This window comes from Desarmillaria tabescens (assembly GCF_030435595.1).
Source record: "Desarmillaria tabescens strain CCBAS 213 chromosome Unknown EV420scaffold_6, whole genome shotgun sequence".
NCBI lineage: Eukaryota > Fungi > Basidiomycota > Agaricomycetes > Agaricales > Physalacriaceae > Desarmillaria > Desarmillaria tabescens.
In genome coordinates, this window is record NW_026848305.1 from 1,591,467 (window position 1) to 1,613,561 (window position 22,095).

General features: G+C 50.4%; 10 protein-coding genes across 10 annotated transcripts; 5 read left to right on the top strand and 5 right to left on the bottom strand.

Moving 5' to 3' along the window:
* Window positions 1-1,330: 1,330 nt before the first annotated feature.
* Window positions 1,331-2,370, bottom strand: EV420DRAFT_1618502 (uncharacterized protein; the record flags this gene model as incomplete). Its single annotated transcript, XM_060475349.1, has 3 exons — window positions 1,331-1,639; window positions 1,695-1,910; window positions 1,948-2,370. 3 exons carry the CDS (start codon window positions 2,368-2,370, stop codon window positions 1,331-1,333), a joined length of 948 nt encoding a protein of 315 aa, XP_060335884.1.
* Window positions 2,371-2,651: 281 nt separating this feature from the next.
* On the bottom strand, window positions 2,652-4,212 carry EV420DRAFT_1638336 (Metalloenzyme, LuxS/M16 peptidase-like protein; the record flags this gene model as incomplete). Its single annotated transcript, XM_060476817.1, has 5 exons — window positions 2,652-2,735; window positions 2,789-3,576; window positions 3,634-3,882; window positions 3,953-4,124; window positions 4,174-4,212. The coding sequence occupies 5 exons, from the start codon at window positions 4,210-4,212 to the stop codon at window positions 2,652-2,654; spliced, it is 1,332 nt and encodes a 443-aa protein (XP_060335885.1).
* Window positions 4,213-5,063: 851 nt separating this feature from the next.
* On the top strand, window positions 5,064-6,210 carry EV420DRAFT_1518098 (ribosomal protein L23/L15e core domain-containing protein). The gene is made up of 6 exons (XM_060472039.1): window positions 5,064-5,205; window positions 5,400-5,454; window positions 5,503-5,701; window positions 5,753-5,902; window positions 5,955-6,024; window positions 6,083-6,210. The coding sequence occupies exons 2-6, from the start codon at window positions 5,409-5,411 to the stop codon at window positions 6,095-6,097; spliced, it is 480 nt and encodes a 159-aa protein (XP_060335886.1). The 5' UTR covers window positions 5,064-5,205; window positions 5,400-5,408; the 3' UTR covers window positions 6,098-6,210.
* Window positions 6,211-7,078: 868 nt separating this feature from the next.
* On the top strand, window positions 7,079-8,806 carry EV420DRAFT_1062743 (uncharacterized protein). Its single transcript, XM_060465582.1, has one exon. It carries the CDS (start codon window positions 7,495-7,497, stop codon window positions 8,464-8,466), a length of 972 nt encoding a protein of 323 aa, XP_060335887.1. The 5' UTR covers window positions 7,079-7,494; the 3' UTR covers window positions 8,467-8,806.
* On the top strand, window positions 8,753-9,956 carry EV420DRAFT_1263688 (uncharacterized protein; the record flags this gene model as incomplete). Its single annotated transcript, XM_060467188.1, has 2 exons — window positions 8,753-9,230; window positions 9,286-9,956. Coding segments are annotated over 2 exons (1,149 nt in total), but the record flags the coding sequence as incomplete, so codon positions are not given.
* Window positions 9,957-12,023: 2,067 nt separating this feature from the next.
* Window positions 12,024-12,956, top strand: EV420DRAFT_1062917 (uncharacterized protein). Its single transcript, XM_060465583.1, has 2 exons — window positions 12,024-12,570; window positions 12,619-12,956. The coding sequence occupies exons 1-2, from the start codon at window positions 12,031-12,033 to the stop codon at window positions 12,853-12,855; spliced, it is 777 nt and encodes a 258-aa protein (XP_060335889.1). The 5' UTR covers window positions 12,024-12,030; the 3' UTR covers window positions 12,856-12,956.
* A 458-nt stretch (window positions 12,957-13,414) lies between these two features.
* Window positions 13,415-14,747, bottom strand: EV420DRAFT_1476161 (uncharacterized protein; the record flags this gene model as incomplete). Its single annotated transcript, XM_060469320.1, has 7 exons — window positions 13,415-13,577; window positions 13,767-13,908; window positions 13,949-14,017; window positions 14,054-14,061; window positions 14,339-14,432; window positions 14,506-14,570; window positions 14,626-14,747. The coding sequence occupies 7 exons, from the start codon at window positions 14,745-14,747 to the stop codon at window positions 13,415-13,417; spliced, it is 663 nt and encodes a 220-aa protein (XP_060335890.1).
* An 825-nt stretch (window positions 14,748-15,572) lies between these two features.
* EV420DRAFT_1062937 (Golgi phosphoprotein 3) lies at window positions 15,573-17,031 on the top strand. The gene is made up of 3 exons (XM_060465584.1): window positions 15,573-16,160; window positions 16,210-16,901; window positions 16,963-17,031. Exons 1-2 carry the CDS (start codon window positions 15,635-15,637, stop codon window positions 16,818-16,820), a joined length of 1,137 nt encoding a protein of 378 aa, XP_060335891.1. The 5' UTR covers window positions 15,573-15,634; the 3' UTR covers window positions 16,821-16,901; window positions 16,963-17,031.
* A 1,104-nt stretch (window positions 17,032-18,135) lies between these two features.
* EV420DRAFT_1263425 (uncharacterized protein) lies at window positions 18,136-18,750 on the bottom strand (the record flags this gene model as incomplete). Its single annotated transcript, XM_060467169.1, has 1 exon — window positions 18,136-18,750. One exon carries the CDS (start codon window positions 18,748-18,750, stop codon window positions 18,136-18,138), a length of 615 nt encoding a protein of 204 aa, XP_060335892.1.
* Window positions 18,751-21,076: 2,326 nt separating this feature from the next.
* Window positions 21,077-21,418, bottom strand: EV420DRAFT_1235215 (uncharacterized protein; the record flags this gene model as incomplete). The annotated part of the gene is made up of 2 exons (XM_060466576.1): window positions 21,077-21,235; window positions 21,302-21,418. Coding segments are annotated over 2 exons (276 nt in total), but the record flags the coding sequence as incomplete, so codon positions are not given.
* Between the last annotated feature and the right edge of the window lie 677 nt (window positions 21,419-22,095).

The following is a 22,095-nucleotide window of genomic DNA, read 5'->3' on the forward strand; positions in this document are numbered from 1 at the left end:
TCAGCTACTCTCAGCATGATGCTGGATTGCTCCTTCTAGAACTTTTTGGCAAAATCCCAACATCACCAATTTGAATGGATCACTCCCATCAAAGGTCTCTGGAGGACTCCATGCAGGCATACTCAGCCATTGGAATCTACATCTTTGAGGGTAAGAACATTAAGAGAGAGATACTGCAATGTGCATACTGATGGAACTCCAATCCCAAGCTCATCTCCAACAAACTGCATTTCAGAATCCTATGGATTCTGATTTCCAGTTTCTATTTCATATTCTATTTTATATTTCATCTCTCCATTTTAATTTATCAAGAACCTAATGTCAGTAGCAAAGTATGTCATCAGACTCCATCAGCTACCAACCAGTAGACTACAACTCCTGACCACCCTAGAATGCAGACTACTCCAAGTAGGAACTAGATCAGACTCTTAAACAGTATATAAACTGTAGAACTACACTGTACATACTCAGTTTGAATATCAACTTGGTTCAGCCCAACTCTCTCTTTGACTCTAAGTCTAAACTCTCACTCTTCAGTCTATGGAACTCCAATCTGTTGGACTTACCTCTTACCTTATCTCTGTCTCTCCATGGACTTCCATCTGTACTCATCTTAGGGCTTCAGCTCAGGGGTGACATTGCTAATAGCTTCACCTATGTCCTATGCACTCCACAGCTTCCACTGTGTGCAATCCCTTCCCTTGTCCTTATCAGCATGATCCTAACACTAAGAGCCAATGGACTTTTTCTGAGTTTTGCTGATTAGTACTTAGAATTTTTAGTAAACCTTTCTCACTTTTGTGGTGGCCCCTTGACAATGGTTTATGGACTTACTGTCTCCTGTCATTTTACTGTGGCTATATGGTTGCATACTTTATACTGTATGGTGCAAAGCCCTAGCCACTTTTGGTGATGCTGGCATCTATGCATGGCTATCACAGTGGGTCTGCTACAACTAATTAAGATTGCTCAAACCTTCTGCTGACATTTCTCCAGCAGTGTGGTGTACTCACACAGCACAATTCAGGGTTACATGCTGTGCAATTGGTGATACAACTCTCCTTTTAGATTACACAGCATGTAAAATCTACAATCTGCACCCCACACTGGCCAGCAAGATCACCAACCAACACAGACTGCAATGAATGTTCTCGATGCCACAACTCAAGGTTCCTCAGAAAAGAAAAGTACTTGCCATCAATGATAAATGTTTACACAATGCATTCAAAGAAAATTAAGATATACATGTATGAATAACACACAACCATGTCCATTCATTTCACAGAAAGATGTAAATATGCTCAGCTCTCTTCTGTCAAGATATCTACTATTAGTCACACATCCTGACAAGGTAGAACAAATACTTACCTTTGGTACCAGGTGCGGCGAGATGTGGGTCGATCTGATCTGGAACGGGCCCAGAGGCAGGGGTGGCTGGCGGTTGTGATGATGTCTGGAAGGGAGACGGTGCAATGAGGGAGCGATGGAACCGCGCACGGAACTCATTAGTTGGATCCGGCGGCGGGGGAGGCTGCTGGTACACAGTAGTGTTGTGTTCGATGTCGACGGTAAAAGCGGGTGGAGGGGGAGGTCCGCCATTGGCTGCCGCTGCCGCCTGCTGCTCGTAGTGTAATTGACGCTGTCAAACAAAAAAGGTCATTATGCGCCTCCATAGAACGAAAACGGGCACGTACCTGGTGATTCCACTGATCCCACGCGTCGGCAATGATAGGTTCAAACGACGCCAGCTCCTCATTCGACATGTTGAGAGTCCGGAGTAGGTGCTGCTTAAGCAACGGCGCGCAGGAAAAAGAGAGTAGTAAGGTAGTGGCAAACGTCTGGCCACCGTGCTGCTGGCCATTTGGAAACGGGGGTTCATGCGGCGCCAATGCAGGCTGCTGTTGTGAAAGCTCGCCGAGCACCTTGTTGGTACTGCTCCTCCTCCACGCGATATTGGACTTCGTCCATGCCCTGAAGGAGCTCATTGCCCATGTCCAGGCCAAGTTCGCGCATCTTGCGTTGTTTTACAAGCTGACGGTGCTTTCGCTGCCGTTCCCTTGCTGCAGCACGCACACGATCGCGACGAGCAATTTCGTCGGCGGTCATCTCGTGGGTAACGAACTCTGGAGCTGCCGGTTGTTGGGATTGCTGGGATTGTTGGACTGCTGCAGGTTGCTGTGATGTAGATGGTTGCTGTTGGTGAGCAAGAACGACGAGACCGAGGCCTATGGCTCTGTCCCGTTCGCGTTTGCGCCGCTGACGCTCAGCGGCCTTTTCTCGCTTTACTCTCTGGCTGGGTGTTTCGTTTTCTCTTGCCCGTCGTCTAGAGCTGTTGGAGAGGGGAGTGGCTGGTGGCACCGCTTCCATCATGGCGAACTAGCAATAAATTGTGATTTCTCCCGGTACGGTAGTGGTACCGTCCTGGATGTGCTGTGATGCTAGTGTGACCGGGACGTGCTCGTTGGCCGGCCTACAGTGACAAGGTTCGTGACGGACAGTGACGGGAGAGTTGCAGAGGGTGTCACAGACACCACCGGAAGCCCTCAAAACAGGGCAACGTGGTTTGTTTCCCACGCCACACTCATTGTATTTTTTGTACAGTCCTAACATTTGGCAATGAATTTATTATTTAAAAACGATGCTACGCTGTTCTAGTAGATCATAGATGACATGTCGGAACGGATGCGGTTGTAATCGAACAGTCCCTCAATACTTCCCAGAGCAGCCAAAGCGAACTAGAACCCGGCAACATTAGTATACAGACAACAAAGAGTCATGCAAAACTTACATCTTTATCCCAAAGATACTTTTGCGCGACACGTTTAATGTCAGCAACGGTGACGGCATCAACAGCACTCTCGATCTGCTGAGGCGACATCCTCCTTCCACTGGTGACAAGCTGTCGGCCAATATCCTCAGCAACTGCGGTGGTACCATCCAAACTCAACAATAAGCCGGCCTTGAGCTGACTCTTAGCCCGTTCAACCTCAACCTCCTCAGGTGAAATGCTCATCCTCGTCCATTCCTTCAACGTGTTGTGCAGGAGGTCGTCCAAGTTCATCAAGTTCTCGGATACAAGGTAGATTCCCCACAAACCGGTATCAGAGTAAGAGGTCGAGAAGGACAGGAACGAGTTGGCGAGGTTGTTGCTGGAAAGGATGTGAGAGAGCCGGGAGGAAAGGAGGTTAGAAGCGCCGAGGCTGCGATCCCAGTTACCGAAGATGGATTGCATGACCATCATGGGGAAGTAGTCGGGCGAGCTCCAGCCGACACCCTCAACAGCGATGGCAATGTTGGCAGTGGGGATGGTATCGTCACGGACCCGCACTTCTGAGCCTACAAATGTGGGCTTAGGGTGCGAGAGACGGCCGAGGGGTATGGGGTTGGAGGACACGGGAAGAGAGGTAAAGTGCTTCTCGGCAAGCTTAACAAGCACTTCGTGCTCAATGCCTCCTGTACCGACGAGGACCATGCGGTCAGCGGTGTAGTTGGTCTTTATGTAGGAGGAAAGGTCGTTGCGATTGATGGAGAGGATATTCGCCTTGGGACCGAGAATTGTACGGCCAAGAGACTGTCCTGTAGGGAAAAAAAAGTCAATGTCGTGTGCAATGTCGAGTAGGACGCCCGACTGACCTTGGAAGGCGACAGAGTGAAGGTGGTCAAAGACGACTTCCTCAAGCTGCTTGTCAACCTCTTCCTGCTCCCTGAGAATAACACCACGCTCTCTCTCAATGGCAGAGTTCTCGAGCTTCGAGTTTTGCAGAATGTCGCTGATGATGTCCATGGCCACAGGGACGTCCTTGCTGAAACTTTTGGCGTAGTAGACAGTCTGCTCGCGAGAGGTATAGGCATTAAGATGTGCGCCAATGTTTTCGACCTCTACTTCGAGCGAGTGTTGTGTCCGTCGGCCGGTTCCCTTGAAGGCCATATGTTCAAGGAAGTGATGCGGTACCGTTCGTCTTGTCGGTTTCCGCCCTGGAACCCGCGTCAATCCACACCCCAACGGTCGCTGTCTGCGCATGAGGTTGAGATTCGGTCGCGACAGTTAGACCGTTCGAGAGGGTCGTGATTTCTGTCTGGGGCCCGACGTTGTGAACCGTCGCAAACGCCCTTCTATATGGCCGCTACATAATATAAGGGTAAACATAAAAAATGAAAAAGAAGGCCTCTTACAGGAGCGCGAATAGCGCTTCGAACGAAGCGGGAAAGCATGATGGATGACGCCGACGACGACCAGCGAGGTTGAAAAGAGGTGTGAGCTGTTCCGGGCGTCAACGGATTTATCCCGCTTGCTCCGGCTTGCGCCGGCACCGATTACCTGACATCTTTCTGCTTGCTGATTGGCTGGACTCAGGTAAACTACTTAGTTCAAGATTTCGCCTGAGGATACGTATATAACGATATCCAAGGTACTGAAAGGCTTATTCACGCCTTTATCGATGCTAGCGTGACAAAATTTTGATTACAGACAGACGCAATGGAATTATTACGGGTGCCTATGTGCTGCGAGCAAAGGATCATTTCGATAGTGATGCATGATGCTTCGCGTAATTACTGAGACCACCTGTTCGGGCTTGATGAGGGAACACAGCTGGAGAATGACCTCAAAACCATCAGCACGCCGGAATGTAGCCTGCAGAAGCTTGAGCCCAAGGGAGTCTGCCAAGTCTGATGATAGTTCTCCGTACGGACCCGCATTAACTGCGAACATGTGATGGAAGTACCTATGATGTGATGCCAATGAAACTTGGAAGTTATCGTTCCTTGGACGTTGAAGAATTTCGCTCAGATGGTATCATTTGAGGAGGGGGCGCCGCTGCACCACAAGAAAATATTCATGAAAGATCTGGTACGTAAGCGCAGATTTTGTTCGGCCTGCGGAAGCAGCACATTGAAATAAACGATGAGTTCTGAAGCTACTGCGGAATGGGTCCATCCCGTAAAACATCCCCTTTGGCGGTGCATAATCGTGCTAGAAGATCCCTTAGGATTCACCGAAAGAGCCTAGACAGACACCAAGATAGATTATTAGTATGTAATATTACTGGAACAAATACGAGTTACGGGAAGGAAAAGAAAGAGCAAGTGGTCTCGGGAATAAGGGTCGGTTTGTCCGAAAAAGGCAATTACCCTTGGCAACTTTCTCACAGTCGGTCGACACAAGGCTTTCGACTTTCTCAACACCCTACCGGTCGGCACCTCAAGGTTAGACTCCCCGTTTTCTCTGTTTGCGCGCTGGGGGCATGGTCGAACGTATGAACCGAGAACAAGATCCGTTAGGATGGTATTTTGGATGGATGGCTCAAAGTCTGGTTGGATGACGCTGCCAAAAATTTCATTCGGCTTGCTTCCCTGCGCCAAACCCGCTGTGATAGAATCACTGATCCACGACGTTGTAGATATTCCCTATGGCCACCACAAAAGCTACGAAGGGCAAGGCTGCCGCCTCAAAAGGTGTGTAGCCATTTGGTCGATTTCTACATAAACTAATGAAATGTGCAGCCAAGTCTCCAAAAGACGTCAAGGCCAAGGCGGCCAAAAAGGCAGCGCTCCAGGGAGCCCACTCGCACTCTTCACGCAAGACGCGGCTGTCAGTGTCGTTCCACCGCCCCAAGACCCTCCGATTGGCCCGCAGCCCCAAATACCCGCGCAAATCCATTCCCCACACACCAAGGATGGATCAGTTCCGCACCATCGTCTCGTAGGATTACGCGTTACAACTGCTTTGATACTAGGTCTGACTTGTTGCCAGACCTCTGAACACGGAATCAGCGATGAAGAAGATTGAAGAACACAACACGCTGGTTTTCATTGTTGACATCAATTCGAACAAGCGGCAGATCAAGGATGCTGTGAAGAAGTTGTATGATGTTCAGGCGGCCAAAGTGAACACGCTTATCCGGTAGGTGGCCCTGTGAAAAAAATCTAAATGGATTGCTCTGATGACTGGACAGACCGGACGGCAAGAAGAAGGCATATGTTCGCTTGACACCTGATCACGATGCTCTGGATGTGGCCAACAAGGCAAGTGGAGTATTTTTGCGGTATCAAGAGCGAAGACTGACCGAGTATGGATATTCAGATTGGATTCATCTAAGCGTAGTACGTTTCTGTATGCGATAGGACCCAATATGAGCTGCTGCGATCATGTGATTAATTATATTTTGAGAAAGATGAAAATAATATTATCCGGTTCTGTTCCGAAGAGGGTATTTGTCGTTGTTTTCGTTGCTATGATATTGGAAGCCGAGATGCGTCACAGATGTCACATTCTGATCTCTTTTCGCCGCTCTTTCTTCTGGTTGGCGTCGTCTTTGACTTTTTGGCATTTACGCCACTTTCTCGTCCGCTCGTGCAGCCCCCACGCTCCTTCCCTTACCCGCCTTACCACTGGCAGTCTTATTTCCCTTGCTGTCCAGCGACAGCGACAGCGACCCGTAGTCCTCTCCATGCACCGTCTTCTACTTATTTATTCCCTTGTTCTCTTCATCTCGCTCTTCGCTCTCAATGTCGACGCTATTCACGCTTCCTACCAACGATCCCATGCACGTCGCTCTCTTTTGAATAAGCGGCAGATCCTTGACCTGGCCATAGGTGCGTTCCCAGCTTTCTTTTCTCATCCATTTGTTCACATACCGACCGACAATAGACTCTGGAAGTAGCAACGGCGCCGGCACCACAACCAGTGACAGCGCTGCGAGTCAGTCATCGACTGATTTCCTCTCCATCTCCAGTCTCGTTCAGGATATCATTGGCGGTACTTCGGATACGAGCACCAGCACCTCCTCGTCCAGTAGCAGCGATATCAGTATTTTGCCTGCAGTCACGGCGACCCCAACAGACACATCATCGTCCCAGGGGTCATCAACAGTGTCGACGACTGATTCATCCACGTCGTCGACATCTTCTGTTGATACCGCCACCCTGACCACGGCGTCTACGACCGACTCATCGGCTTCGTCTTCTTCCTCATCTGATACGCTTAGCCAGACGGCCCAGGAAACTGCTTCAGCGACCTCGACTTCGACCGCGTCCACTGGTGAATCTTCTACATCTTCTGATTCCGGTGTTGTCTCCACTCATACCAGTGTCCTCCTTCCATCAGATACCGCCACGTCATCGGAATCGAGCTCGTCAGGCTCTACTTCATCAACTGATTCATTGCCAACATCTACCGCGGCGCCCGCAACAGATTCCACGATCTCCACCGTCACTTCCTCTTCGACTGATGGGAATTTCATCTCCAGTTTGACCAGTATTCTCTTTTCTGGAGACTCGACCACTTCATCTGTCGAATCGACCACCATCTCTGATTCTAGTTCGACCCCTGTCAGTACAGGTACACCAGCCTCGACCACTGCCGATACCGCGACTTCGAGCCCTGCAGCCGCATCCTCCTCTGATGGCGGAGTCACGGCCACCAGCTCCGCTGATGCTCAAACGACTTCTTCGAGCGATGCATCGGCATCTACGTCATCTTCGGATAGTAGTAGCATGGTTGGTTCTCCCGATTCCACATCCTCGAGTGCAACAGAGGCACCCGCCTCCACGTCCTCTTCGGAGGGATCTGCTTCGACTACCGCTATCGACTCGACGGGCAGTACTGATGGTCCAGTTTCCACGTCAGCGACTGATGCACCTGCATCGACTTCGACTGATGATGCCTCTACATCAACTTCTTCAGATGAAAGTAGCGTTCTTAATCCCACACAGCCCGCCTCCAGTGGATCAGAGCCTCCCGCGTCCACCTCCAGCAGTGCAGATGCACCGGCTTCCTCCTCCTCAGATGGGGGGATCCTGAGTAGTATTACGAGCATCCTGTTTTCTTCGTCAACCGGTTCAGATGTGCCAACCTCGACTTCGGATGCGCCTGTTTCCACCTCTTCGGACAGTGGTAGCGCTACCGTCTCTACTCCTCCCGAATCGACGTCCGGTGGTACCTCTGTCCCCGTGTCTACAACGTCGGATGGAAGTTCTGTTACCGCCAGTGCCTCCGTCTCAACGCCCACTGACAGTGGTTCCGCCTCAGCGACAGGTTCCATCTCTGTCTCCGTCTCGATTTCTGTCCCCGTCCCTGTTTCCTCTACTGACAGCAGTGTGTCGGTGACGCAGAGTGGGAGCGCCTCTGCTAGTGATAGCATTTCAGCTACCCAGAGCGCATCAGTAACCGATAGTGTACCGGCCACCCAGAGCGCATCGGCAACCGATAGCGCATCAGTGACGCAAAGTGCAAGCGCCTCCGTCACTGACACTGCATCAGCATCAGTAACGCAGACCGCAAGTGTCTCTGTCACTGATAGTGCATCGGTTTCTCAGAGCGGAAGCGTCTCTGCAACAGAGAGTGTTTCGGCGACTCAATCCGCGAGTGTCTCTGCTACAGATAGTGTTTCGGCGACACAGTCCGCAAGTGTTTCTGCTACGGACAGCGTGTCGGTCACTCAGAGCTGCAAGCGTTTCTGCTTCTGAGAGTGTGTCGGTTTCCCAGAGCGGCAGTGTTTCTGTTACGGAGAGTGTGTCAGTGACGCAGAGCGGTAGTGTCTCCGCTACGGAGAGCGTTTCGGCGTCCCAAACAGTATCGGAAAGTGTTTCAGTAACACAAAGCGCCAGTGTTTCCGCTACAGACAGTGTTTCTGTTACTCAGAGCGGCAGCGATTCCGTCTCCTTATCGACGAGTGCTAGTGCGAGCGAATCTGTATCTGCCTCGTCGACTGGTAGTGCAAGTCATTCTATCATCAGTGAGACGTACACCAACACGGCGACACTATCGTCAACCTCGACCATCACATTCCCTTCCGGCACTAGTACTCCGGAGACTGCTACCATCACCTCCTCTGTATTCAGTGTTAGCGTGACAACAACCACCGAATATCAAGTCCCATCGGATCTCAGCTTTGTGTTGACAGCATCCTCGCTCCAGATCGATAGCCAACCCACAACAACGTCTTCCCAGAGCTTTTCCGATCCTGACCAGGTCACCACCAGCATTTCAGATATTCAGAGTACGCCCGCGACGACATTTACTGCTGCCAGTCTCCCTACCAACCTCCCGTCGAGGATTTTCCCCAAAAACGGCATGACTGGAGATGAGGATCTTACCGGGTATACCTTCATCAGCATCGCGTTCTCGACTGCCACGTTAGGATGGGTTTATGTCACTCAAAACTCTCTTACATCAAGTCAAATCCTGGCTTATACGCCTGCCATTTTAGTGAATGCACTTGGACTGACGAGTACGTCAATCATCTACAATGTTATGAACAGGTACTAACATCCATATGTTCACAGGTGATCAAGTAATGTCATGGTGTCTCCAAGTCAACATCCCATCTGGATACGAGAATGCGTCCGACGCCGCCCTGTTACAGACCATGTGGACCGGGTACATCCCTTCAGATGAGGTTGACACGCTTGCGTCTCTCCTCCGTGTCTCGTCGTCCTTAATCTATACCGACGATTCGGACCCTGTCGCCCATGAACTTGCCTCCCAGATTCAGAGCGCCGTTTCACTCTTCTCCGTCTCCGATCCCAATTCCTCTGGATCTACCGACTCTTCCAGCGCTGCTTCTGGAAGCACGTCGACCGATACAACCCGCCAAGACGCTATTATTGGCGTTGTCAGCGCGCTGGGCGCGATCGCTGTTCTGGTTCTTCTCTTCCTCGTCTATCGCACTGTGCAGCGTCGCCGGGAGCTCGCGCACCGTAGGCTCTCCGATCCGCCTGATACGGCGGGTATTCGGCCAGCAGGAAGAGACTTTGACCAGGACACTGTCGGTGGGCAGAGGCGGAGGAGCTTCTTCTACGCGGAGGATTCGCTCAGAGGCTTCCAGGGAGAACGACCTGTCGAGGACAGTTACGATGCACGGACGACCAGCCCTTCGGCGATGACCCAACGAAGGGCCGTCATGCCTTCTGCGATCTCGGCTCCAATCTTGAGAGAGAGCAGTATGAACTGGTGATATTTGTTTTCGGACTTTTTGTTTTTTAAAGCTTTGCCCCGCCATCCCCACCAGTTTCCTACGATCTCCCTCCACCCTTTACTCCGGATCTCAATACCGATAACTGCATATACCAAGGTTCTTGTCGAATTTGGTCTCCGCGTCTTCTCCCTGCGTTGTTCTTCTTTCATGTTGGGGTTAAGGCGTTGTTCGATCTAAAACGGCATCTGTGTGCTTTTTAATTTATCTTTGAAGAGCCGCATCTTTTTACTGCTTTATTTCTTACATGATAACTGCTGTTTAGTTTTCTGTTACTCTTTTTTTATCTCTATGCTCGGGGCTTTTTTGAAAGAAGTATGTGTGCATGCAGGTCAAGCAAGCAACTTGAAGCCGGATCCCTTTTTCAATGTAATTCATTGGGATCGCTCTTAGAAACTCGCTTTATGAGTGTTGATTGTTTTACCTGTAGTCCTCCTTGGTATCCACTTTCTAAGGACTATCTTTGTCTGATGTATAGGATAAAAGTCGAAGCATGTATATAATGACGTTCGACGTCGGACAAGTCTATTCCTGAGCTTTTTTCTTCGACATTCCCACAAAAATAGGCGTCTTCTCATGTTGGAAGCGAATTCGGACTTGGGAGCTCGAGGCATCGGTTTCTTGGCTTTGTTGGACACGCATGGTGTCGTCGTTAAAGGCTCTCGACAGTATTCAGGCAATTTTCTGGTTCTACTTTTATTGCGTTCTTTATATGTCCTTATCCGAGTCGCTTCCCTGCAGTGCCGGGAACTGAGTTATCACGTGCGATTGCTACTTTGACTTGACGAGCTGTGGTGGCTTCTCGTACGTTTGTACTGATACACCAGGATTCATCACTTCGGTTCAAGTCTCAACGTCGGTTACAAATATTGATTAAGCACCATTGACGAGGAATCAAACTCACACATTGATGACCACTCGGAGTAGTACCTAGAACCTCGTATTCCAGAACATCGTTAACCGACCGAGATGGTGAAAAGACGGTGGACGTCCAAGGATGTCGACGATCTGGGAACATATACGCTCGCTTGCATGCACGTCCGTCTACAATCGTTGTTATGAAACCAAGGCAACCTTCATCGACACTGATTACAATTCCAGTCCAGGTACACGTTGATATCAGCATGAATAACAATAACTGTTCTTTTGCCGTTATGTCGAATTATGAGTACTCAGACTCCGCATCCTTAATAGCAATGGCGACCTAGGAAGGAATTAAGGTACCTCAGATCCAGAGTTAGCCGCGACACTTACGCTGGTGAGATAGGGTTGCACGCTGTCAAATCTAGGATGCATCCGTTGCCGCTGACCCAGAGGTTGTAAGACCAAGTACCTTGGAGGGATCAGTGACAGATGTTGCAGAGTCAGTCCTAATGCGGGCGGTGCCCTTTTAATGGGAATTAAGCATGGAACAGCGATAACAGGAGACTCGCCTTACCGTGATGTGCAGAGCAAGACCAGGCTCCATGAATTGGGGTTCAGACACAGGAAGGTAGCCGCCGAGGAAGTTAGCAGTGCTGATCATATCATTCATCATCCTGATAGTAGTGAGTGGTGAGTCATAGGAAGAAGTGAAGGTCGACCACGACACGGGGGTCAGAGAGAGGACAAATATCCCCGTATTAAATAAACACGCGTCACGATGAATCTGGGTGTGTCATGGGTGGTCGGTGGTATAAGGAATTCTGACTTGAGGTTCAGGATCGTCGAACGGAATAGGTAGAGGATTACAGGAGAATTTCTTATACTGACCTAGTGTACTGCTTCTTGATAGTCGGAATTGTTCCGGATAGCGTCAACAATGCCACATTTGAGAAGAATTTAGAGTCAGTCAATGGTAGAAAAGGTCGAAGCCGCTGCAGAAGGCAATAGATTGTTCGGTAAGGTTTCTACCCTAACGCATAGGGACGGATCCCAGAAACTTGCGGGTATATCTTCGAAAGCTTGAGAGGATGCAGCAAAAGGAGCTTGAAGGAAAAGAAGAGAAAGCGGCTAAGTAAAAGATGTTTGCCCACGGCCCGAGCCGGGCCCACTGCATCTCCACCGAACCACAACGATGGCCAATAATATCCGCTCAGCCAAGCCCGGAAACGAATGGACTACAAACGACCTGGACGCGTATAAAATCAGAATCACTTTCCAGGATGCTCAAATGTTCTTCGACGAAACAGCCTTACCAGCGCCCTCGGTTCACCAAGAGATCCTTACAGCCCCTATCGCTGACGACGCAGTCGACGACTCGTCCTACAATCTCCTCGCTCAACTCGAACTCGCAATGGTGCCCTCCGAACCGGAAGATTCAGCAGTCGTTGATTTTACTGTGGCGTTTTTCCACTGTCTTGGATATATCCATCGTCCTCGAGCCATTCGGACGCGCAAAGAATTACGGTTCCTAATCTGCGGGGAGACCAAGTGCGCTAAACCTGACATCTGCATCCTCAATCGAGATACGAACGATATTATCCTCCTGGTCCAAGAGGATAAACGGTTCGGCCCGGGTGACGTTCATGCTCAACTCATTGCCGGGACCATAGCCGCGTTCCAATTCAATAATGCTCGAAGGCGAGCAGTAGGACTTGATCCATTGGACAGTAAGGTATGTATCTTCCTATGGTGATTGCACTCTTATTCATCCTAGACTCAGGTCATCCCCGGTATAATCATGGTCGGGACTCATCCAAGTTTCTTCAAGATCCCAGTCACCCAAGAATTGACTCGATGTGTTGAATCCGGACAATTCCCACCTGCTCCCACCATCGTCCCTGGGCATGTCCCTGATCTCCCACGTCCCAATCACAGGTTCAGTGAGGGCATGAAACCCCTTGATAATCGACGTGCCATCCTACAATGTTACGAGGCTTTCAAGAAATTCGTTCTTTGACCAGTACTAGTGATTTGGTCACCTCGTTCTGCACCAGGGGATCAGCCATCGGCGAAGACAATAATCTAATCTCCTACCTCGACAACAAACACTTTCTCCATTCTCAAATAGTCAGTCAACGCTGTTTTCGCTGCCTTAGAAGCCACCACGAGCTCCGCCTGCTCTTAGCAGTGGGCATAAGTGTTCACGCGTGCCAACCAAATGGTTCTCGATATGTTCTGGCGCTCGAGTTCAACGTCGGCAGGATTCTTGATGATCAGACTCTATAATTCATCCTTTGGAAGCTGCTTCAAAGTTGTCTTCTCCCCAAGATCCTCGGCAACACCTGCACCAACCAGGACCCATATCAATGCCGCCCCATTTCTACCGACATCCTTTATGGTTCATCCTGGTCCCCATCAAATGTCTCTCGTACACATCGCTCCGATGCACCCCATGTCTCTTACGCATCGTGTGCCCAGGACCTGGACCGTCGAGGACGCACTCATCGTCTGATAGGGAGAAGCGACTTTTAATAGCGCGTGGGCTTCCCAGAGTTGTTGGATGAGAGCATTTGGACTCATGTTGATCCCCTATCTCCGGTCCTATGTAAAGCGCCACGAAACAGCTCCCTCTGAATGTTAGAGGCCATATCGGAGGCCATTACGAAGAGAAAATCTGAACCAAATCTAAGGATAGCCCTGCTGTTGAACTTGCCAGTTTGATTCTCGGTCCCTTTTATACTGAGGAATCAGGATTCGATATCACCAGCTCTCGACGGAATTACGTGCTCTATATAGCCCTTGTTGGCATTTAGTCACTTTTATAAAACAAAGTTCGCACTGGTGGCTGTCCCGGTATCGATCGGCGTCCAGTCAATAGGTCAAGTAAGACTCGGTGATTACCGATTTTCCTCGTTCCCCTCCAGTCACCCTTGAAACTCTGGTGGGGCTATTACTGGCGCTTTGGCATAAACCGAATTCATGGTTCTCTGCGATAGCTTCCCCGTTATCCCCACTGCTTCGCGTGTCACCGTATTCTTGACGTTGGCGCCGGCGGCGTTGGGGCTTGCACCTGAAATAAGTGGCCATGAGGTACAAGCTCAGAAACTGACTAGGAGCACTCTCGATGTTGTATACGATGCGTATTGGCATGCGGCAATGTTTCCTATCGACTGAGATTTCTATATGCATGCAGAAAGAGGATAACTACTACGAACCTAGGTTTCTACGTGAATTCTGAATTATCGACGGTACGATTACGAAGAAGGATACGATATACACTAATCTCATATACACTAATCTCAATCTAGGGATCTTTTAGGCACTAGCGACAAAGGCTCAACGAAACGCGGTGCGAGTCAATACTATCCGTACTCAAAGGATCAGTCCGCAAGATGATTTGCCGTGCGTTATTCCCTGCTGATCGATTATGAATTCAATTGAGAACAGTTAGGCAGCTTGGCTTACTTACACCTGATATTCACTGCAGCCGGAGCACTGACGGCAAAGGAGCCTTGGAGCTTCTCCTTCGCTGTGATCCATGCTCAGGCCACTCCGCCTGCACGCCACCACGTCGCGCAACTTCCCTTCCCGATCCTGGATAATCACAATCTAGTAAACAAGTTTTCCTGTCAAGAAAATGGTGCATCTCCATGCCGTAAAGTCGTACCTCCATTTTGCTCTTCAGTGCGTTGATTTTTCGTTGATAGCGGTGCGCACGTATCTGCTTCCAAGCTATGAATTATATATATCGATGAGTGCTCAGCGAGTATGATTTTCCGATATATACCGTATTAACTGGATGTTGATATCCGCGACATTTACTAGTAGTAAGCGACCGTGCTCCCGGAAGAGGGCGATAGTCTCTTCGACGGTTCCCCGAAGTCGTTGGACGAGAGCATTTGGACTCATCGGAGGCAGACATGGATATACTCAGAATCGGAAAAATAAATCGCGCACGCGACGATGGAAAGAGCCGATCCCCGCCCTGAAAGTAGGAGAGAGAAGAGGGAGATACTGGACTCTGCGTCTGCGTCGACTTTGACCGGTGCCATGAAGTTGAAGTGAACATTCAGATTCTCTACTCCTTGATATTTAATAGAGACTTACGGCAAAAAATGTCGCTCGCGGATGGCTTCCAAGAGTGTCGATTTCGTGATTTTCAGGGAAATGAAGACAGCGTTGCATGTTCGAGGACAGAGATTAGCATCATTGCTTCTGCTCATGTCGGTAAATCCCGCTAGGCACCGGTGCATAAAGCCGTTTCGATGAGTGGAATTGGTTTCCGAACGGGTTGAGAATGAGCTATTCAATCCATTGACGCGGTCTGTGCGTCATAGTGAGTTGTTTCGCCATTTCTTCGGGCCATTCCATCTACTTACTGACTTCAAGTTCTCGTTTAGAGAAGAGAGCCCTTCACCCAGGCCGACAATCGATCATTTCGGAACCGCCACAGTTGCAATGTTGTTTTCATCTCGCAGGTTTGATACGAGCGATGGTGTAGCGCCTTGCCAGCTTGGTATTGTAGTACGACTACCAATCCTGAGAGGCTGTTGAAAGCCGCTGTAGAGTCTGGACTGTTAAGCGCCTGTATGTACAGCCTCAAAGTACATGGAAAGATCCGATAAAACTGGGACTGCAAAGAATATATTGAGTGGCGTACGAGGCCGAATTTTTGGGCGCAACTTGGCCAGAAGGATCAAAGTGTTGTCCCGTGACCATGATGAACTGCCGCGGAGGCTGCGCTTCAGCCTCCTTTCGCTCAAGACACCTTGTTTTACCTTTTCCTCTAAAATCTCATGGCATCAGGCCTGTCGAGACGACGAGTAGCAACATCCTCGTCGTCAACGTCGCTCTCCTCCCCCACTCCGTCCTCGACCAATAGCGTCGGCGGCGGCAGCACACTTTCAAATACCAATGCAAATGGCGGCGGACACGCAGGCTCAGCATTCGAAGGCGGCACCAGGATCGCATACGACCCACGAGATCTCGCGAGTGCAGATTCTGAACAGCAGCCCAAACTGACGTTGATGGAAGAGGTGCTGTTGCTGGGCATCAAGGACAAGCAGGGTTACCTCTCTTTTTGGAACGACAACATTTCGTATGCCCTTCGCGGTTGTATACTGCTCGAACTGGCCCTTCGACGGCGGATACTGCTTGTCAATGACCCGAACCGTCGGCACTTGCCCCTTGCAGAGCGCCTAGTCGAGGTTCGAAGTGATAAGCTCACGGGGGAGACCATTCTCGACGAGACGCTGAGAATGATGAAAACCCAAGAATCTGTTGAAAGGCTGAGTGTTGGCAGCTGGATTGATCTATTATCTGGTGCGTCCCGTAATGACCATCAAGTACACATCATTATATCTTCATACAGGCGAGACGTGGAACGTCCTAAAAATCGGCTTCCAGCTCAAGCAAGTCCGAGAGCGCCTTGCCAAGGGCCTTGTCGATAAGGGTGTCCTTCGCACTGAGAAACGCAATTTTCTCCTGTTTGACATGGCAACTCACCCAGTTGCTGACGTGCGCACGAAGGAATCCATCATCACCCGTGTCGTTTCTCTCCTTACCGCCACCACGTCGACTGTACCTCCAGAAGCCCTAGGGAAGGAAGAGGCTGTCAAGGAGCGCACAGCGCGCGCCGTTTGTCTCGTTTGCGCGGCTTACACTGCCAGCGTGCTCGACAATGCTTTCGGCAGGCTTGGGTATGAGGAGCGCGAGAGTGCGTTCCAGCGATGCGACGAGATACTTGCAGAGTTTAGTGTCTGGCCGTTCGGATCAGAGAGTGGGCTGGGGAACGCGAATAGCTCTAGGAGGAGGAACAGAATCGCCGAGGGCAGCAGGAGTGATGGAAGAGAAGCTGTGATTGGCTTGGTTAGTCAAGTTAAGCGTGAGGCTGGGGGACCGTCGGGAGAGGGGGAAGATACCACGTTTGAGCTCGTCGCGGCCGTGCTGGATGTCCTCGCCAAGCTGGACTCGTTGATATGATGATGATAAACAGCGTTGTTCTGGAATACATAGGTTCAAATTTCTCAGCTGCTGGAGGTGGTCGGAGGAATGGATTTGGTGGTGCGCCTACGCGATTTTTGAGCCAATACAATAAGTCTGACGTATATTTATTTCCCTTCAGTATCGTGTACTATTACATGCGTAATTCAGGGATCTCACTATCTGCGTAGTCTTCGGTCTTTATTACACTCTTCGTCTTACCAGTATCAAGTCGGTTTTAGCAGTCGCAAAAACTTTTGATCCCTGCTATTGACGAGTATCTTAGAGGTCGACCTAACTATATATCTGCTCTATACCCAATTTTACATCTCGTGGACCACGGGCTCTAAGGTAGTACAAATGCCAAAGGTGCGTATCTGTTCTTACAGTACCAGCTTTACGCTTCCAGGCTCGACCGCCCCAAGCCAATATCGTACTCAACAGACGACAACCATTGCAATTATAATTTCACCTTCCAGCTCAAAGAAAGCCAGATTCATTCCGGCAAGATATCGATATTTGACAAGGAAGGGTTTTCGATCTCTCAGTCCATGCGGACCAAAACTGTATCTACGGCGGTATCCGATGCTCTCACTACCAATATACCAACGTTAACGGTAGCGCTGTCTCGAGTTCCTTCTTAAGTACACCAACATTCATGCATTTCGTCATTTCGTATCTCGAGATCTCACTGCACAACCCTAGTACTGCGGGTATATCGCGTTCGATGTTAACTTTCAACGCTCAGCACTTCGGAACCGCTAGACATTTAGGCGTTTAGATATGTACTCAGGTAAAATTTAACTTTTTCATTTCTGTTTTTGTCGTCTTCTGTGATATTGGAAGTATCCACGTGGCTCCCGACGATCATCCGTCTCAACTACGTAGCCACAGCCCGCCTCCAAATAAACCCATTCGAACACAGCCGGAATGATAGCAACCGCTTCGGTGTCAGAAGCCACCCACCGGGGTACACTACCTCATACTACTCACTCCCAGACACCAGAAAAAAAAAGTCCCAAAAAGCATGTTAGTCTATACACGTATGAAAATCCTAGATAAAATAAGTAACTAAAAAAGCAAGCATTTTAAAAAAACCCAGCCCTAATGACGACAACACCCTCTTTACTTTCCCCATATTTACCTTCGCAACGAACCCTGTCGCCTCCTTCGAAACGACGCCACGATACGGAATAACATACAAATACCTAGTTCGTTCATCTTACAGGTAACGATATCCCTCTTCCTCGCCCCCCAGCAAGTCCTACATGGGCCTTTCCTCGGCCCTTCCCTCGAGCCTCAAGCAAAACACGGGTCATCCGTGCACGTTCTCGACGGATCTGTAGCCGTGACGCCACGTTAGAGTCTGAAACCAAAAGGACAAGATGATAGACCCGCATACCTCATCCTCTGGGACCTTCCACCCCCGCTCCCGTCCGATCCGTTCAATTTCACCTCTCCCAACACACACGCCCCGTCTGAGAAGGTCTTTTGCCTCGCTATCGGTCTTACAGCTCATCAATTTTGCTCCAAGGAGGGTCACAATCGTCAAGAGAGTTTTTATCACCGTCGGCAGGCCATCACATACCCACGCGTCCCATACTCGCCGAAGCTCCTCTTCATCGCCGTCAGAGTCACGGATGACACCGACGAACCCCTTCCTCACTCCAGCCTCGCGTATGAGCTTCCCAGCGGGTATCCCCAGCTTCGTGAGGAGATGATGCGCAAGTTGACCATCTGCCTTGCCCAGCGCCCGTGCGAACAGTTCACCATCAATCTCTAGCGCCTGCTCGTCTGCCGTAAAGTACCCGCGTAACGACGAGTCCATCACGCAGCAGAATATCCAAAACGCGTCTTGTTCAGGTGCTAGGGTGAGTAGGAACGCGAGAATCGAGGGTAGCTCGTCACTCCCAACCACGTCAGGACACATCCTACGATATGCCCGTGCGAGCTTTTCAGCTGGAGAAGATGCGTTGGAAGTTTCGGATGCAAGGAGAGCAGTTAGTGCTGCTTGAGACTTTCCGCGAGGACCGGAGGTAAGTATGCCACCTCCCACGGCACCTAAGTGGGTCTTGATAAGAATAATGCTACGTCTCTATGACGGAGATCTTACCATTCGAACTGGGCTGTTCCTTGCTATCTTTCTCTCTTCCGACCAACTCCATCCAGACCGGCCACCGCACGCTCATCGGTATACCACCTCCTTCCATAACTAGTTTTCGTAGCTTCTTTTGCTTCGATTTCGGCGTGGACAGTATAGCGAGGAACTTGGTCTCGCGATCACGATCCAATTGCTTTTCTTGTGCCGACTTTTGCCTTTCTACAGGCATTGGTCTTGTTGGAGGAAATGGCGAAGACGGACTTGAGGACGAGGGAGATGTGGATATTGGGGATGGTGCTACAAGTTCGAATTCGGTGCTCTTGACTTGGATCTGCTGCCCGCTTGACTGGGATTTGATCGAGCCAGTGTCGAGAGACGGCCGTATACTCTCTGAAACGCTAGGTCTAGACTGAAACGACGGAGGCCGTTGAGCTTGAAGTGTAGCAGCACGGTGTGAGACAGTACGTGCGCGGAGATTTGGAAGGGAGAGTTTACGCGGCGGAGATGTGGTAGGTGTGATAGATGGCGGTGGTAATGTCGGCGGAAGAGGGAAGGAAGACAGAGAAGCAGGTGAATTTCCCCTTGGAGGCATTGGGAAGGCAGAGAGGGATGCTGGAGATGATGCAGTAAGTGGAGATTCATTCGTTGGAGGCGGTAACAGCTCGGAATTTGATTCGGGAATTTTGGTGAGCAAAGAAAGAGAATGAGATGCAGAGGTAGTGGTAGGTGAGGAAGGTGCCGGAGAAGGCGGGGACTCGAGTGAAAGCCTTAGGGTGGGCTTCGGAGCCACTGAGTTTGAACGAAGACGGGACGGCGGAGATGATGTTATTGTCGTCACGATTAGTGGAGCTGCCGATGCTGTCCGCGCACGTGTTGGTGACGGTGTTATCTGTTGCACTGCTACAGCATGCAAATCCGAAAAACTTCTGCTTCTTGGGCGCGGTGCAGGCGGCCCATTGGACGGTCGCGGCAGTGGTGAAGGAGATTCGCGTAAAGCCGAGACACTGCTTGTTGTCCTCAAAGGGCTGCTGGTTCGAGGTGCGAATATCGGTGGAGGAGGGGGCGGTGGGGGAGGGTCGACGGTGAAGGTAATTCCCACAGGTCCATATGCACTGGAGAGATCACCTAATGTTCTGCCGTAGATCGTGGCACCGTGCGGTAACGTGAGAACGTGTTTAAGTGTTGGGATGAGATTGTTGGTTGTTGGAGGCTCCACTGGGGCCGTCGAGGGCGCGCGAGGCGCGTTTGGGTGAGGAAGAAAGAGAGATTCTCGTGGTCCATCCGAAGCAGATGGATGGATCCGTTTTCTCACCACCAGAGGCGGCGTTGACGGCGGGGACGTTACTTCTGGAGGAAGAGATGGCGCGAGGGGTGATGGTGGCGGCAGTGAAGGCGTAGAGGGAACAGGAGAACTGTCGGGCGGGAATGTTGATGATGTTGGCGAGGCCGTCGGGGAAGAATTACTAAATCTGGTGTGGAGCAAGGGGGATGGCAATGACTGCGAAGGGCCGTTCGTGGAATGCATGGAAGACGTCGACAACGACTGGTGCATCGTCGCTCTAGAATAGCGGTAGTCGTCGTAAATATCCCACACCGACAGACTCGGCGATTTTGATGGATCCTCCTCGTCGTTCTCTTGCTCTTCCTTCTCCGACTCCTCTTTCTCTTCTTCTGCCGTCGTTGTTGCCGTCGTCGTCGCCGTCGTCTCAGACTTTATCGCCACAGTTTCAAGCGCAATCTCTTCCGACGTCTCTTCCGTAATCTGTTTGCCTGTCTCCGTTGTGGGAAGCGTGTCTTCGTCGCTGTACACGCTGCTGTCATCCTCTTCGTCGGACCCCTGCAGCAATGCAAACCCAATATTCATCCCAGCCGATTCCCTGTCCACTGCTGTCTCTGCCATGCTAAATGTGGTCGACTCGCGTACTGTTGACGACCCAGACATTGATTCTGGCGGCGAAACAGCCGCGCTGTCGCCGTCAGAGAGCGGACGGCTGTCTTCAACAGCGTCGGGGGTCGTATCAGGTGCAGTCATGACCGTGGTGAAACTGTCATCGACCTTATCCTCGACCTCCGGGATCTTCTCCTCTTCAATGAATGTTGCTTTTGAGAAGAGCGGGCTTTTGGGCGTGTCCAGGACATCCAGCGAGCTAAGTCGACTGCTCCCTCGTTTTGCAAGGACTGGTTTCTTCAATGGTTTTCCCTTCTCGAACTGAACGTCTGCGCCATTGAATCGCCCAACGACGCCTTCACAGTAGCCAAGGAACCATCCTTCGTCGGGTGAGGGTAGTTGCATGAGAACAATAATTGGGTCGTCCTGTGAGAAGGATATCGTGCCCAGATATCAGAAACTGTTGCCTGCGAGAAGACATCAACAACATACCTTGAGAAACATTAAATCATCCCCGCTTTCTGCAATACAGTCTCTCACTGCCGTGCACTTTCCAATTCCTCCCTTGCCTGCAAATCGCGTCCACCGCGCCAATTGCGCCCCATCCATGAGCTCGACGATGACCTTGGACAGCGATTAATAATATTAAGTAAAGGAGCGTACAGGGTATCGTCGGAGGGAAAAAGGAAGGTATAGGAAATCAAATAGACAGCTGGGAACTGTGGGCAGAGGGAATTAAGCAGCAAGCTGTTGCCGAAGTTCAAGGATATTTTTCCTGCCACGTGGGAAGGTGCTTGCCGTGATGTCATCATTTCTGTTACGGCGGGCCGAGACCCGATGCCACACCTACGGTCCTGATCTCGGCACATGTCTGGCTGCTCATCGACTGCGAAGCTCGACGCATGACGATCCACCACTACGAATGCTCTAAGGATAATATCCTATGTACACTCGTTCTCATTTCTGGGTGATACATCGGTACTCTCGACATCATGAATCATGATGGATACGACACATGAGCTGATAAATGGCGTACAACGCTCCTAGCTGAGTTCGATATCCAACAGCGATGGAATGCAAGGAAGTCAAACAGGTACCTAACAATAGACCTAATGCCCGGATCACATCCTTCGCTATTCTTGTCTAGGTTCGCGTTTGAGCTTGTTTTGAAGGTTCCTCTCAAGACTCGGCGATGCCTAACTGCTTGGGAACTGACAGGGCAGACATTCTAGTCTCTTGCCTCCCTTTCACCGGATAGAACTCTCAAAGGCCGTAATTCTTTCAAG